This window comes from Xenopus laevis, chromosome 2L (genome assembly GCF_017654675.1).
Source record: "Xenopus laevis strain J_2021 chromosome 2L, Xenopus_laevis_v10.1, whole genome shotgun sequence".
Lineage (NCBI taxonomy): Eukaryota > Metazoa > Chordata > Amphibia > Anura > Pipidae > Xenopus > Xenopus laevis.
Window position 1 is genome coordinate 55,105,100 of NC_054373.1, and position 15,405 is coordinate 55,120,504.

Consider the following 15,405-nt stretch of genomic DNA (forward strand, 5'->3'; position numbering starts at 1 on the left):
ACTTTGTTAGCCAGTGAGTGTGGTGCTTCAGTCAGTTTTTGTATGGGATTGGACTGTCTATGTCCACCTTAAGCCCTCAATAAGCCTATTTATTATCTGCTTTATTATACAGCTTTATCTGCAGTGTCGGACTGGCCCACCAGGATACCAGGAAAACTCCCCAGGTGTCAGTGGGCCCTCCTGCTTCTAAACATTTGTCTTATTTCATGGCCATTACTCATCTCCTTAACAAAGAGGCTAAATAGATGGAATAATAGATAGCATAGTATGTAAAGAAAAGAGATTAGGAGAATAGACGTTGAGTTAGGAGAGGAAGCAAATAGTACTGAGAGTGGGCCCCTGGTCTAAAGTTATTTGGTGGGTCCTTGGTGTCCCAGTCCAACACTGTTTATCTGTATGTGTATGGTCAGTTTTACCACCTTTTCTAAAACAATTAGTTTTCTACAGTATCATGTGGAGTAAGTTCTGCTTCTCTCCACCTGAGTTTTGTAGGCAAGAAGAGTGAAGTGGATCTGGTCTCATCCGCAGCTCCTTGTAGCTCCATTGATATGCAGAACATTGGCCTGAGTGCAGCTGAGTGCATGCCATCTGTTGTTATATATACTGTATATGATGTTCTGCTCAGGGCCCCATTCTGCTCACAGCTAGCCACATGCAGAAGTTTACAAATGAATAGTGGGAGGGGGGACACCTATTTGCCTCCCCGTATTGACCCTCATGAGTACAGTAACGCTGAACAGAGGCAGTGCTCTATTCAAGGGGGCAGCTGCAGCTTTTCTCTGTTTTGGAGTGCAAAGACCTGCAATAATTAATATTGCCTGCAGTGCAGGGTGTAAAGTGCAAAAACATGGATTGGACCTGTTTCTGCACATACGTTGTAAATGAACCCTTGTATGACTAGTTTTTTTATATATTGAGCTGTACAATTGGCTTATTATGGGGCGGCATTTTAAACACTAAGATGGGGCAGAACTAATAAATCTGTTTAAAGATTTCAAGTTGGAAAAAATTCCAAATTTAGTTCACACTGAATAGGTGTTATAAGTCCTTTATTATTAGACAAGACCTTCCCCTGAAACTCACCAGGCCACATCCTCAGGTGCGCCCAAGGCCTATTGTAAAACCACCCTATGTAATCTCTAAACACTGGTTAAACTTTCAGTCGTTTCCATAGAGATATTACCATGGCTGGTTCAGCCCTCCGGGGAGAGTATTACACAAAGGCTTTCAGCAAACAGTAAACCTGTTACAACCTAGAACAGCTGCGTGCAGGTATTATATCCACCCGTGATCCAAGCTGCCAAACTTCCAACTATTGCTGAAATGCTAAAGGGAACATTGGTGAAAAGAGAGTCACTGAAACTCTTTAAACAAAGCCTGTGAAGTATCGAAGTATTTTAGAAAGTGTTTCACCCGGAAGAGAGCAGTATTTTTAACTGCGTTACAGAGCAATAAACCTGCTTTGTCTCAGACAATCCCTTTTTGGAACTGAGAAGGCAGCAACACATAAACAGTGTGGATTATTTGGAAGGACCTTCTAAGCCAGGTAAGGAGCAATGTAGCCAGGAATCTTTATAAAACTTATCCATTTATTTAATGTTATTTATATAGCGCCAGCACATTTCCTCAGCGCTTTACAGACATTTTACATTTTTTCTGTATTGAAACTGTGGTTATTTACAAACAGAGACACCCTAACTGGTAATCATGTTTCTTATTAACTATTACTGCAACTTTTTATCATTTCTCTTTAATAACTTTTGGTTTTCTACACACGTCTATTGTCTCTTCTTTCTTCTGTGTGGATACAAATGGAATGGTGTGACTTTACTGGGCTTAGGTTTTCCTGCAATAATTAAATGCAGCATGTAACATATGTTTCAAATGCAAACTCTCCTTTACCATAGCTGCATTTCTTTATTCGGATTGCATTTGAATTTGTCTAGAACGCAACTGAAACTTTTTTAAGGTTTGAATGATTGTTCAGTTTTATTTAATTTTCCTTATAATGTTGTTCCACTCAGTAAGCAGGTAGCTAAGGTTAGAGGCACCTTGATAAGTGTTTGGCAGCAAAAGAGTAACAGACCCATGACTTCCTGTCATTGGCTCTTTGTGAAGGCTTACAAATGCATTGTAACATTAGAAACACCAAATTCAGAGATGTCGACTAACCCCATAAGTGGTTGCTGATCCAGTTCTGGATTGTTAAAACCTAATTCCTCAACACTATAATGAGCAATATTAAAAAAGACCTTAAACATAAGTGATTCATAAGGGGTAATTTACAACACCAGGTAGAAGAGCAAGAGCACCCCTTGTTGCTCCAGCAAAGAGCACTTTGGTCTAGCATCTAGATATGCATTGGAAAAAAAAATGCAGTCGCAAGGTGCAGAGCATAGCATCAGCAGGTGGATTACAATGGCAGGAATAGGAGCAGTTCGAGAGAGGACCACAACTACCCAATGCAGTCCTTGATCCAATAGGAAAATCAAACATGCCCAGTTGACATCTGGCCAGAAATCGGCAGGTGGTCCAGCCGGACGGGTCCTATACTTAGGCAAATAATTTGCTGTAATGGTCTAAGGGGCCCGAATTGGCATCTTAAATGTGCCTGTGTATTGCCACCTTTAGGGTTGCCACCTGGCCGGTAAAAATTATGCTTAATGCCAGTGTTATTAATAGGGAAAAATAAAAAAATAGAGGAAGGCTGGTATTTTTTTCTAGAAAAGGCAGCAACCCTATCCACCTTAGGTCTTTTCAAACATTCCATAGACTTCTCTGTTTGACACCATCATTAGAATACAATCTGATTAATCAAAACACGCACTAAAAGGATAAACAAAAAAGCAGGACTCTGAGATCTGATTCAGCTGCTTAGTTGCCATACTCATCTGATCACACAGCATGAACAATATGACAGCCCGACTGCAAATAGATCAACTAGAGAGAGAATGAAGGAACATAAGCATGTGACAGAATACAGCACTTATAAACAGCTTTGGGCAGAATGAAAGAAGCAAGCTGAAAAGATAATAATAATCCGTGTTAAAGAAATAATCCATGTTTAAAAAATAGATGCAATGGTAGTGTGGTTAAGGGAAGCCTGGAATATTGCAGAAGGAGAGAGATGGCTCAGACTAGAGTGGATAGAGAAGATACAAAGATAGGATTTCATTGAAAGCTGCTGATGAAACTTTAGATCTTTTAAAACTGTGATTATACATATTATTAAATGATTGTATAAAAGTTCAAACTACTGTTTCAGCTACAGTATGTGCAAGCGCATATTTGGTGATCATACATAAAGTAAGTAACAAAGTAAGAAATCAAATAAGGTTGGACTAAACAAGCCAGTAAAAGTGTTGTGTGTATGGGTAGATGCAATTTAGGGCAGAGACATATGCTCAGATTCGGGGAGATTAGTCGCCCAGCAACAAATATAGAATGTCAATCACCAGCGGGATTAGTTTTCCTAAATCGCCCGAAGTTGCCTCGCGAGGAAACTTGGGGCAACTTCAGAAAACAAAGGCGCTCCAAGTGCCATCCCACCGGCGATTTCGATTCTAGCTGGTGGGAGGCAGTTTGGGGAGATTAGCCCCCCACGAAGGAAAGGCGATTTATCGTTGGGCGACTAAATCTCCCCGAATCTGAGCGTGTGTCTCTGCCCTAAAGGAGAAGGAAATTTATAACCACTCGGGGCCAGTGATTATAATACATTAACATAACACTAGACATGTGCAAAGCAAAAAGCCTAACTGACTCAAATGCACACGTGTTGGCTTGGGGCCAACGAAGAGGCGAAAAAACATCACTTGGTGGTGCTCGCACAGAAATACTCAAGGCTGGTACAGTTTTCTACCAAAAGGAGCAATGGGCCACAGTACATGGTAAATCAATATAAAAATGGAGGGGGTACCCCCATGATTTTAACTTTCTCCCCATAAGTGCTTTGCATCTTGGAGTAAGGATTCAAATGAGAGAGCTCAAAGTAGCAACACACATTCAGACAAATTGATACAGGTATCAGTTTTTATAAATATGTAAATTCATTAATACAGTTCCTGACTGCCAGAAATGTTTTGAAATATTAAAAAAACAAAAGATTGAATTGTTGGAAAGCCTTCTGAATTCTCCAATTCTGTCTATAACACATTGGCCGGTATTATTGCAGCTTTCAGAACACTGACTTTAACTTTTGAAAATCCTGTGATGGATGGAAAGTGAATACAAAAAATGCTCTGTGTAAAGATCTGTGTCTCCAAAGATGCCCCAGTAGCTTCCCATCTTCTTTTCTGCTGATTCACTGTGCATGTTCTGTTAATGAGTTTAGGGACCAACTCAAAATATACAGTACACATAGAATAGAAATGTCACACTATAAGGCTGATTAGTAATTAATACAGATAATTACTACATGGCAGCACACCAGTGAAACTAGCATCAGAATTTAATAATCAGCCCTGTAGCATCAGCTTATATTACAGTCAAACCTCATTTTCTGCTTGATAATTTCCATCGACCCCTAAGCTTAGCTTCTCAATAGCTGCTCAGAGCAGACACTTTCCAAGATGGTGACCCCCTGTGACAAGTTTGAAGTCCTGGATCATTGTGACTATTGAGAAGCTGAAATTTTAGGCTTTTGCAATGAGTTCAGTATATAAAATATGGCATTTTTAGCCACATTCATTTTTAGGCTTTAGTTATCCTTTAAAGTTATAGAGAAATCATTTTGTGGATACTGTAGCTATGTTTGAATTTTTTTCCTTAGGGGAATTCTTCAGTTAAATCAGAATGTTTAATGTCAAAACATTTAGAGAACAAATAACAATATGCCAGTATATTACATAACAGTTTATTAACAACTTGCTTATCAGGACTTCTGTTTACTAACAACAGCACATGTGGCTTTTTGTTTTATACACAGTATTTTAAAATAACATTGCAGGGTTACAGTTTCCCTTACACATTCATTTAAGTAGGACTGTTACAATTTACTGTACACAACTGGATCATGTGGGGGACATAGTTCTGCCAAGCAGCGCTTCCTAAACTCTCCACCTCCCAAATGAGCAAGTTTTTTGGATATTTTATCAGAAACATTTTTTTCATACTTTGCCCTGACATGAGCACTTCAGGGGCAGTTATGGAGTGCAAGGATTACCCAGATTTTGGATTATCTGCAAAACTGTATTCATTAGGGGGAGGTAGGGGAGACCCATATCCATTGACTGTATGTAGCCTACACAGCTGAGACTCCAGGGCTAACGGGCGCAGGCGTAACTTCGCTAGCAAAAAAAACAGACGCTAACGATCATTCACACTCTTTCGCCAGTGCAAAAGTCCTTAAAAAAATTTTGGGTAACCAGGTTCCCCCATACATTTCCTAACATACGGAACATTAACTATACAGTGGGCACATGTGTAGGGCATTATAACAACTCGATTTTCTTTATTAAGGTTCCCTGGACTTGTGTAATGTAATGTATTTGCTGCAACATATATGTCCATTCAACTTTATCATTTCCCTCCGTATGCAAATTAGCCAACACTAGCGCAACTTCTCTTTGATTGCTGAAGTAACGCAAGTGAAAATTCACCAGTGTTCGGTGCCCTGGACGCAACATTGCATTTTAGTAAATTAGCATTGTCTGAGCAAATTTTCGTCTGGCGAAGTGTTTGAAACAGCTCTCTCTTTATTGTCAATCGGTCTGGAAAGGTACATGTACAGTATGTATAAATCAGCTGAACAGGTCCCTGAATTCAGAAGTAAGTGCTTGGTGTTAGAGTCTGCCAAGTAACAGTCAGGGCTTATGGTGTGGTTGGCATGTAGCATCCTTGGTTTTTTTTTCTTTAAACTTAAATTTTTTTAAATTTTAAATTTTTTTAAAACGGTAGAGACATCACAATACGTATTATATAAGCATTGCTAAGTAATAGGGCATATTAGAAGGTAATGGACATATATATAAAAAGCAAATACATTAGGGCTATGTGTAATAAATCAGTTTAGCCAATAATATCCTTATCATCCCTTGATAAACTGTCCATCTGCAGAAGATTCTGCCTGTGCTCCGTAACCAGGCCCGGATTTCGCTTTGCAGGGCCCTAGGCCGCATGGTCCTAGCCTTACCACTTTCTGTGCAACCGCCCCCCCCCCACCGCAAGCACACGGGGGAGTTATATGTCCTAGTGCTCCTTAGGGTGCAGCTGGACGGCATGCAGCCCCTGAAATCTTTCTGAAATTTATAATTTTTCCCTATTAATAACATTGGGATCAACCATCAATACTGGCCAGGTGGCAAACCTAATTACAGCTGCAATGTTGCTTTGGATAAGTCTCTATGAGCTTGCCACATCTTACCACTGGGATTTTTGCCCGTTCCTCAAAGCAAAACTGCTCCGTCTCCTTCATGTTGGATGGTTGTTGTTGTGAACAGCAATCTTCAAGTCTGACCACAGATTCTCATTTGGATTGGTCTGGCTTTTGCAGTATGTTACGGGTCATTGTCCTGCTGGAAGGTGAACCTCCGTCCCAGTCTCAAATCACAAGCAGATTGACACAGGTTTTCCTCAAGAATATCCCTGTATTTAGCACCATCCATCTTTCCCTCGACTCGGACCAGTTTCCCAGTCCCTACTGCTCAGAACGTCCCCGCAGCATGATGCTGCCACCACCATGTTTCGCTGTGGCAATGGTGTTGGGTGATGAGTACCTTCCTCCATACATTTGGAGAGTCACCCACATGCCTTTTGGCAAACTCAAAACGTGCCTTCTCATTTTTAACTTTAAGTAATGGCTTTTTTTCTGGCCACTCTTCCATTAAGCCCAGCTCTATGGAGTGTACGGCTTATTGTGGTCCAATGGACAGATACTCCAGTGTTTGCTGTGCAACTCTGCAACTTCTTCAGGGTTACCTTTGGTCTCTGTGCTGCCTCTCTGATTAATGCTCTCCTTGCCCAGTCTGTGAGTTTTGGTGGACGGCCCTCTCTTGGCAGGTTTGTTGTGGTACCATGTTGCAGCCTCTGGGGCCTTTCAGAAAAGGTGTGTTTTTACTGATGTAATCAATCAGCCCTCAAGGAGGCTCAAACAGCCCCCACCAACCCACTAAATACTTCCTTTCTATGGCACCTTATAGCAGCCCCTCTGGCATTTGCCAGAACCCTCAGATTGTCAGTCCGGGCCTGGGTGGGCTTCATTTCACTAATTATGTGACTTTTGAAGGTAATTGGTTGCACCAGGATTTTTTAGGGGCTTTATGGCAAAGGCAAAGGAGGTTAATATATATGTGCATGCCAATTTTCAGGGGTTTTTTCTCATTTCACTTCACCGACTATTTTATGCAGATCCATCACATGGCAGTGTAGGTTTATAAAACTCATTCTTGCATGTTGTTGATAAGAGTCACTGCAAGATCAAAAATAATAGTTATTTTGTTACTTACCTGTTTTGTATTCATTTCATTCCTGCTTGTGGTGCCCCATGAGAAGGTTATGTAATAAAGAAATGAGGCAAATATGTGCTTTTGAACAAAACTAACAGATTGCATGGTATTTACATTTCTTTTCATTTTATTTTTAGAATTTCATCTACTGCAGCAACTGCCATGGCCTTAATTGTATCAAAATATTTTGACTCCATCTTGTTTGTTTCTGTCATGGTTTTATTATGGGGTGTCATGGCTGAAAATGTACCAATAATAGCATTAGACAATGTCACGTCTACAACCCAAGGGAGGTCTGTGAGTTTAAGGAGTACTGAGTACATTTCATCAGTGCATTCGTCTTTGGACAGAACAAATGATGCAAGTAATGTCTCAAGCACAGGTCATGAAAACACTACAGCATTAAGTACTGCTTTTACTGCAACCAGACCTACAACAGATTATTCCCCATCTGAGAATGGATCTCTGAGTATAACTACTATCGCTACTTTGCTGTCTACTATCAATGTATCAGTGACTGGTTTTACTGGTGGTACAAGTCATTTAACCCTAAACACAACTCACCCAGCCCAAGAAAATACTACTTTGCCAAACAATACTCAAGCAGTAACATCATCTGAACGGACTTCTGGAAATTCAACAGATACATTGACAGGTAAGGAAAAACAATCTTCTTGGATTATTTATAAAAAGTGATACCAGGCTCCTTAACTGCCTAGATATTTGTTTATCTTGGAATTTGCCTAAGCAGTAAACTATTTTATCAACAAAACATCAGACTAGACTAGAGTGGGGTTTAGGGCAGGTGAAAGGTGGAAACAAGTTGTTAAAAGTCTACTAAAAATAATTTAAATATTAAATAAACCTAATAGGATTGTTTTGCCTTGAATAAGGATTAATTATATCTTAGCTGGGATAAAGTACAAGGTAGTAGTTTATAATTACAGAGAAAAGGGAATCGTTTCTAAAACCATTAATTATTTGCTTAAAATGGAGTCTATGGGAGATGGCCTTCCCATAATTTTGATATTTCTGGATAATTGATCCCATACCTGTATTAATAAAGTACAGAAAAAGTAGTAGTAGGAAACAAGTAGTAGGAAACAAGTAAGTTTGCTTTTTATGGTTTATTACATTGGTCATCTTACTTTGTGGTCTATTTGGCTGACATTTACTTACTTCTTCTCTGCTTAACAGGCATCACATAAACTATTTAAGAAAAGATCAATACATCTATCGACTGAACTCACATGATCATAAAAAATATACAATCACTTTTCTACCGCAAGTGCAGGGCTGGAACTAGGAGTAGGCAGAAGAGGCAGCTGCTTAGGGCACAATGATAGGGGGCGGTGGACAGCTACCTCTAAAATAGTCTTCTGCCTACCCCTAGTCTGCACTCCTCAGTCTACCTTCCCTCCTGTGACCCTCCTCCCTGATGCTGTCCCCTCCCTCGTTCACCCCTCTCTCCACTCAATCGCTCTCCCCTCCCTTCTCTCCGTTTCCTCCCTCTTCTCTCAGTCGCGCCAGCCGTCTCCCTCCCATTTCTCTCAGTCGTGCCCGCCAGACACGAGCGGGGGGGGGTTGTCCTGGCCAGGTTGCCTAGGGCCCGGCCCTGCACAAGTGCAGTGTGCAAAGTATTATTTCAGAAGGGATCACCATGTTTTCACCCACAATACAGAGTTTATGCCATAATTTCAGCATCATTGTGGTCGTGCTGTAATGACATTAAAATTGGAATGTGAAATAAGTACATTTAATAAACGGGACTGCGGTCAGTTTAGTGGACCGGCAACTGCACTTGCTTTTGTAAATCAGGTGGGATAAGGGGCAGGGCTGGACTGGAGCATTGGGGCCCACCAGGGCTGTGGCACCAAGGGCCCCCTGGCTGTTACCTGGGGCCCCCTTCTGACTTCAAAACTCTCACCCCCCCATCCCCACGAGTACTCTGGACTCTTTTCTGTTAGGGGTAGCCAATCAGGGAAGCAGTTCCGTGCTGGTGGGGCCCATTGGGTTTCTTCCCTTTGTCCCATTGGCCCAGTCCAACCCTGGACAGGGGGTGACTATAGTTCCGGGCTGGTGAAATTCTGTTCCTATGGGGGGGGGCAGCCAAGTTCTGCAAAATTAAGTACAGTGTATAAACATGTTAAAACTATTCAATTTTAATAATTTTAAGATTCCTACAAAGACTTGCCTGGAAACTCAAACAATGTCAAGGCTGAGCAATGTGACAGGGCAGACAGAAGTGAAGTTTCAGCTTAGGGCAAACTCCACTGACCCCCAATGAACTGCCTGACTTTAACCAATGGAATTATTTATATCGACTACTTATTTTAGAGTAACATGCTTGATTTAATTCCACTGCTGACAGGTTAATGCAGGTAATAGTTCATATAATTAAGTAAAGAGATCCCAATATAAGCAGCTGTGGTTATATTGGGATCTATTTACTTACTTATATGAACTATTACCTGCATTAAGCTGTCAGCAGTGGAATTACTAGTTATCGGGTCCCACAGGATGATCATTGGGCCCTAAACTTCAGAGACAAGACATTTTCCATAAATGTATATTGCAGCTGCTTATCAGTCCCACTGGGCCCCCTATAGTTCCTGGACTACACGTCAGTTGCAGTTTCTGTTTACTCTATGGTTATACAATTGTAACCTTTTGTTCTACTTGCTAGCTGATTGTTTGTGTAGTGCCACATACCTACATACCTCTTCATTTTATTTGCATGCAGAAGTGGAGAGGAGAAGTGGGATTCAAAACTCTTGCCTCCCCACTGAGGGGATACTATTTGACAGATATAAAAAAGTGAAGGGATGGCATCGCTGTTCATCCCTCCCCAATGCCAGCACTGCCCCTAAACCATAATAAACGGAAAAAACCCATAAATGAGAACATAGGTCCATTATCTGGAAACCCATTATCCAGACAGCTCTGAATTACAGCAATGCCACGTCCTGTACTCCTTTTTATCCTAATAATTTCAACTTTTAAAAATGATTTCCTTTTTCTCTGTAATAATAAAACAGTACCTTGTACTTGATTCCAAATTAAATATAATTAATCCTTATTGCAGGGGTTTATTTAATCGTTAAATAATTTTTTAGAACTTAAGGCATGGAGATCAAAATAAGGAAAAAATCCATTATCCCGAAAACCCCAGGTCCCGAGCATTGTGGATAACAGGTTCCATACCTGTTCTATATAATGAAGTTGCAGACTTCCCTGTGAGTAGGCAGGCATCCGTTCTTGGTTATCATACTCTTCTCTGACATCTCACATACTTTTAATTAATAATTGGGGTGAATTTTCAATATAATTGTATGTTTTTGAAATAAAGAAAGATTAGTTTAAACTGAATTTTTGTGGCAAATGCGTTTTTTTTTTTTTTTTACTTTTTTTTGTTCTTGGGAATTATCACTTGATTCTTTGAGCATCACGCAAGGTTTCCATAGATTACAAAGCAACTTGAGATTTCTCAGCAGCTCTTGAAAATTCTCCAGAGGCTGAGTGATAGAAAGATTTCCATTCCAACAAATGATGATGTTCCTGTTGGTTTAAATGAATCTTGACAGCTTTGAGCTTCTGAATGATTTCACTGAAAACATACCAGCGAAATACACAAGAAAATTTGGTAAATAGCAAACCTTCAATCTGTGAAACAGATATGTTTTCTTTCTGTTGAGAAACAAAAGATAAAATCACTTGCGGTGCCAAGTTTTTATTTACTTGTTAACCCAGGCTGGTGCCTCTCTCTCAAATAACGCACAACCCGGGGGTACTGCAATCTTCTCCAGGCCTCTTCCTTAGTTAGAGCGGGCACATGCATATTATAGAATTTTCCCAGAGATTTCTGTACTGTCCTGAAGAGGATGTCTGGGAGAAGAAAGAAGATTGTGGAAAGGCATTCCGGAACCATAGTTTGGTTAGTTTGAAAAAAGACCAAAGTCCATCAAGTCCAGCCCCGTCCAAATGACCTCCAGTGCATACATATACCCACCTATCAATACACTCACATTTAAATCTATACAATTCACAAGAGCCATGAATATGCTGTAAACGATATCCTTATAAACCTGTATAAAAATACTGGGCTTTTGGCCTTGTGTTTTTATATGGTCATGTAACTCATGTAACCTCAGTAACTTATAATATCCTTATATTTTACAAGAGGGGGTACTTTATTCACTATATATACTGGTAGCTATACTAATTGTAGATTTTAGTATCACAATAGCCTTGGATATTTTGCTGGTCCAACAAAACATCCAAGCCACTCTTAAAGGAGAAGGAAAGGTTAAAACGAAGTAAGCCTTATCAGAAAGGTCCACCTAAATATACCAGTAAACCCTCAAAGTAATGCTGCTCTGAGTCCTCTGTCAAAAGAAACACAGCATTTATTTCCTTCTATTGTGTACACATGGGCTTCTGTATCAGACTTCCTTCTTTCATTTCAGCTTAAAACTCCTTGCCCCGGGCAAGAGCATGCTCACTTTGCTCCTCTTCTCCCCCCCCCTTCTCTGCTGTAATCTGAGCCCAGAGCGATAAGTGAGCAGGGAGAGACTCAGGCAGGAAGTGATGTCACACCAAGCTAATAATGCAGTTGCTATCCCGAACAAACAGAGAGCTTCTAGATCTTTTTATGGTAAAACATTCTACAGAATAAATATAGCATTCTAGCTTGCACTATTGCAGCTAATCTAGTGGCAATAAAATGCCTCCGTAGCTTTCCTTCTCCTTTTCCTAAAGGCATTAATAAAATCTGTGATCACAACATCATCGGGCAGGGCATTCCACAACCTCACTGTCCTCACTGTGAGGAACAACTTACACTGCTTCAAATTAAAGTTCTGTCCCTCTAATCTAAAGGGGTAGCCTCTGGTGCGATTACCCTTTTTATGGGAAAAAATAATTCCTGCTATTAGTCTATACTGCTGTCTAAAGTACTTGTAAAGTATAATCATGTCCCTCCAAAGTGTCTTTTTTCTAGAGAAAACAACTCCAACCACAATTTAAATCTTCCATCACCCTAACCAATTTAGTTGCACGTCTCTTCACTCTCTCCAACTCATTTATATCCTTCTTAAGTACTGGAGCCCAAAACTGCACTGCATACTCATGATTCCATGTAAAAGTTTTGAACTTTGCACATATCATTATTATCCTTTTGCTCTTTGCCTTTTTTCTAGATGGAAGAATTTCTAATTTAAAAGATTCTGAGACCATTTTGACTTCAATCTTCGGCACTGTTTTAGGCATTGTTTCCCTGGCTATAACTGTCTTCATCTTCAGGAAATACAAAAAAAGGAGATCTCAGTATTCACACCAACGACTAAATGAATACCAGTATGATTCATGTAAGTATCAATGTTGTAAAGATGTGGAACACATTATTACAAATAGGGATGCACCGAATCCAGGATTCGGTTCGGGATTCTGCCAGGATTCGGCCTTTTTCAGCAGGATTCGGATTCGGCCGAATCCTTCTGCCCGGCCGAACCGAATCCCAATTTGCATATGCAAATTAGGGGCGGGGAGGGAAATCGTGTGACTTTATGTCACAAAACAAGGAAGTAAAAAATATTTTCCCCTTTCAACCCCTAATTTGCATATGCAAATTAGGGTTTGGATTCGGTTCGGTATTCGGCCGAATCTTTCACGAAGGATTCGGGGGTTCAGCCGAATCCAAAATAGTGGATTCGGTGCATCCCTAATTACAAATTAATTCATATATTGTAATTTTACTTTTTATAGTGTATTAAAAAAATATTTCTGTTTTGGGAACACTAAAAAACTTGTAACAACTTTTTGAGATAACTAGATTTATATGTCTACAAGCCCTGAGTATTGATATTGATTGAACAGGGTACAGTATATTAGGAGAACAGCAAGAGATTGGTGACACCTATTCAATATTTGCTTCCATTTGCAACAGTAAGGGGCATACAGTATTTACTAAGTGTAAGTATTTCAATTTGTATGGGGCAAAAAACAATTTTTTATTTTTAATTTATGAACACTTGCAAATAATTAAAACATTTGTATATAAAAAGAAAATTTTTGAGACAGAAAAACAAAGTAAAAGAACAGTCAGGGAACAATTTTAAATTTAAAAAAAATAATTACATTTTCAATTAATTATATATACAATTGGCAGACATAAGATCTGCATTAACCAGACAATGTTTTCTCTTACTGTATTGTTTTGAGTGCCATCCTATCACATGACTGAATGAATAGCATTCAGACTTGTTAGATAAACAAGGGAAGGCAATATTTTTACCGAGCATTCTGAAAAGCAACACATAGAGGCACATTAATCAAAGGTTCAATTTCGAATTCATGTGAGTTCATAAACTCCCATGAACTCAAAATTCAGGCAATCGACCCGAAAAATCAAATCAAATTCAATTTGAGTTTTAAGAACTCGATTCGAGTTTTATCTCCAAAAAAAACTCAATGTCAGGAAGGCTGCAGACAACTCCAAATGGATCCCTGGATGTCTCCCACTTACTTAAACAGCAATTCGGCAGATTTTTAGGTGGCGAATAGTCGAATTTGAGTTCTTAAATCTCGAAAATCTAATTACATTTTTTTTAAAAAACTTGAATTTGAACAATTTCCTAGTCAAATTTGACAGTTTTGGCCATAAAAAAATAGAAAATTCTAATTTTAATTTGACCCTTGATAAATTTGCCCCACACTGTATAGCTAGGAATTCTACTGTGTTTTGAGTTTTAAAAGATAACTAATGTCTGTGTCTCTCTTTTACAGCGGACAGATATTCTGCTCCAGATGACACATTAATCATTTCGGGAGGGTTATATGATGGACCCCGAATTTACAATCCTAACATGACGGCTCTAGAAGAGGAGGATTCTCAGCCTGACTATGTCCCATTTAATTCAAGACCAGGTCAATTTAGACTTGAATTTCTACCAGGAGACAAGGAGATGAATCCCAGTTTTAGTGGGTCCACTTTGGATACATACAATTCACTGCAAAAAATTGTCTGATCCTAAGATACAAATATACATATATTCAAAATGGCCAACCGATCTGCCAAAAACTGCCCAACCAGTGTGGCCGTGTATTATCAATTTAAATGGAAACTATCATCCCTATAAGAAATCAAACTGCTGTGTATCCATTGCAGTGGGAACTTTAGGGCTGCCATAGCTGCCCTGTCAGGTCCCCAACAGCTGAAAGAACAGGGAAAGTGAGCTATTGTGTGAAAGCAGGGATTCACTTGCTGCAGGCCCCACTCATTCACTAACATTGGGGAAGTCTGCCATTTATGATCCTCAAAATATTGTATTGAGCGGGGCAAATGGGCAGCAGCTTGCTATTAAACCAAAGCAGCAATTTTCTTACATGGATGACTGTGTCCTTTTAAATTTACTCTTAGAACATATTGTGGCTATTTTTTAAATTGGCTTTAAATAGTGGTCCCACAAATGAACAGAACACCCACCTCAAATGAGAACTAAAGCTTAGCAAAAAAGTACGGCAGTAATGTTGAACACTATAGGGCCTATATATCATGCTGGAGTGAAGCATTACCAGTGATGTTGCCCAGAGCAACCAATCAGCAATTAGGTTTCAACATTTAGAAAACAAAAGCAAAGATCTGATTTGTTGCTATGAGCAAAATCACCGGTAATGTTTCACTCAACTTCTTAGACAGTATGATAAATATGCCCCTATGTTTTGGGCTTCTGTGCCATCCCACTGCAATCATAGCCCTTTAGCAGTAATGAGCTGTGCCTCCAAAGATGCCCCAGTAGCTTCTTTTCTACTGATTCAATGTCCATGTTGTGTGCTGCTGTCACTTACTGAGTTTAGGGGCCGACTCACTTTATATTGTATATATATTAGGATTACGCCAAATCCACTATTTTGGGATCCTGCGGAACCCCCAAATACTTTGTGAAAGATTTGGCCAAATACCGAA

At 39.7% G+C, this 15,405-nt stretch overlaps 1 protein-coding gene across 1 annotated transcript; it reads left to right on the top strand.

Moving 5' to 3' along the window:
- The first annotated feature begins 1,197 nt into the window (after positions 1-1,197).
- On the top strand, positions 1,198-15,123 carry LOC108708063. Its single transcript, XM_018246351.2, has 4 exons — positions 1,198-1,546; positions 7,580-8,097; positions 12,641-12,808; positions 14,226-15,123. Exons 2-4 carry the CDS (start codon positions 7,605-7,607, stop codon positions 14,465-14,467), a joined length of 903 nt encoding a protein of 300 aa, XP_018101840.1. The 5' UTR covers positions 1,198-1,546; positions 7,580-7,604; the 3' UTR covers positions 14,468-15,123.
- Positions 15,124-15,405: the final 282 nt, after the last annotated feature.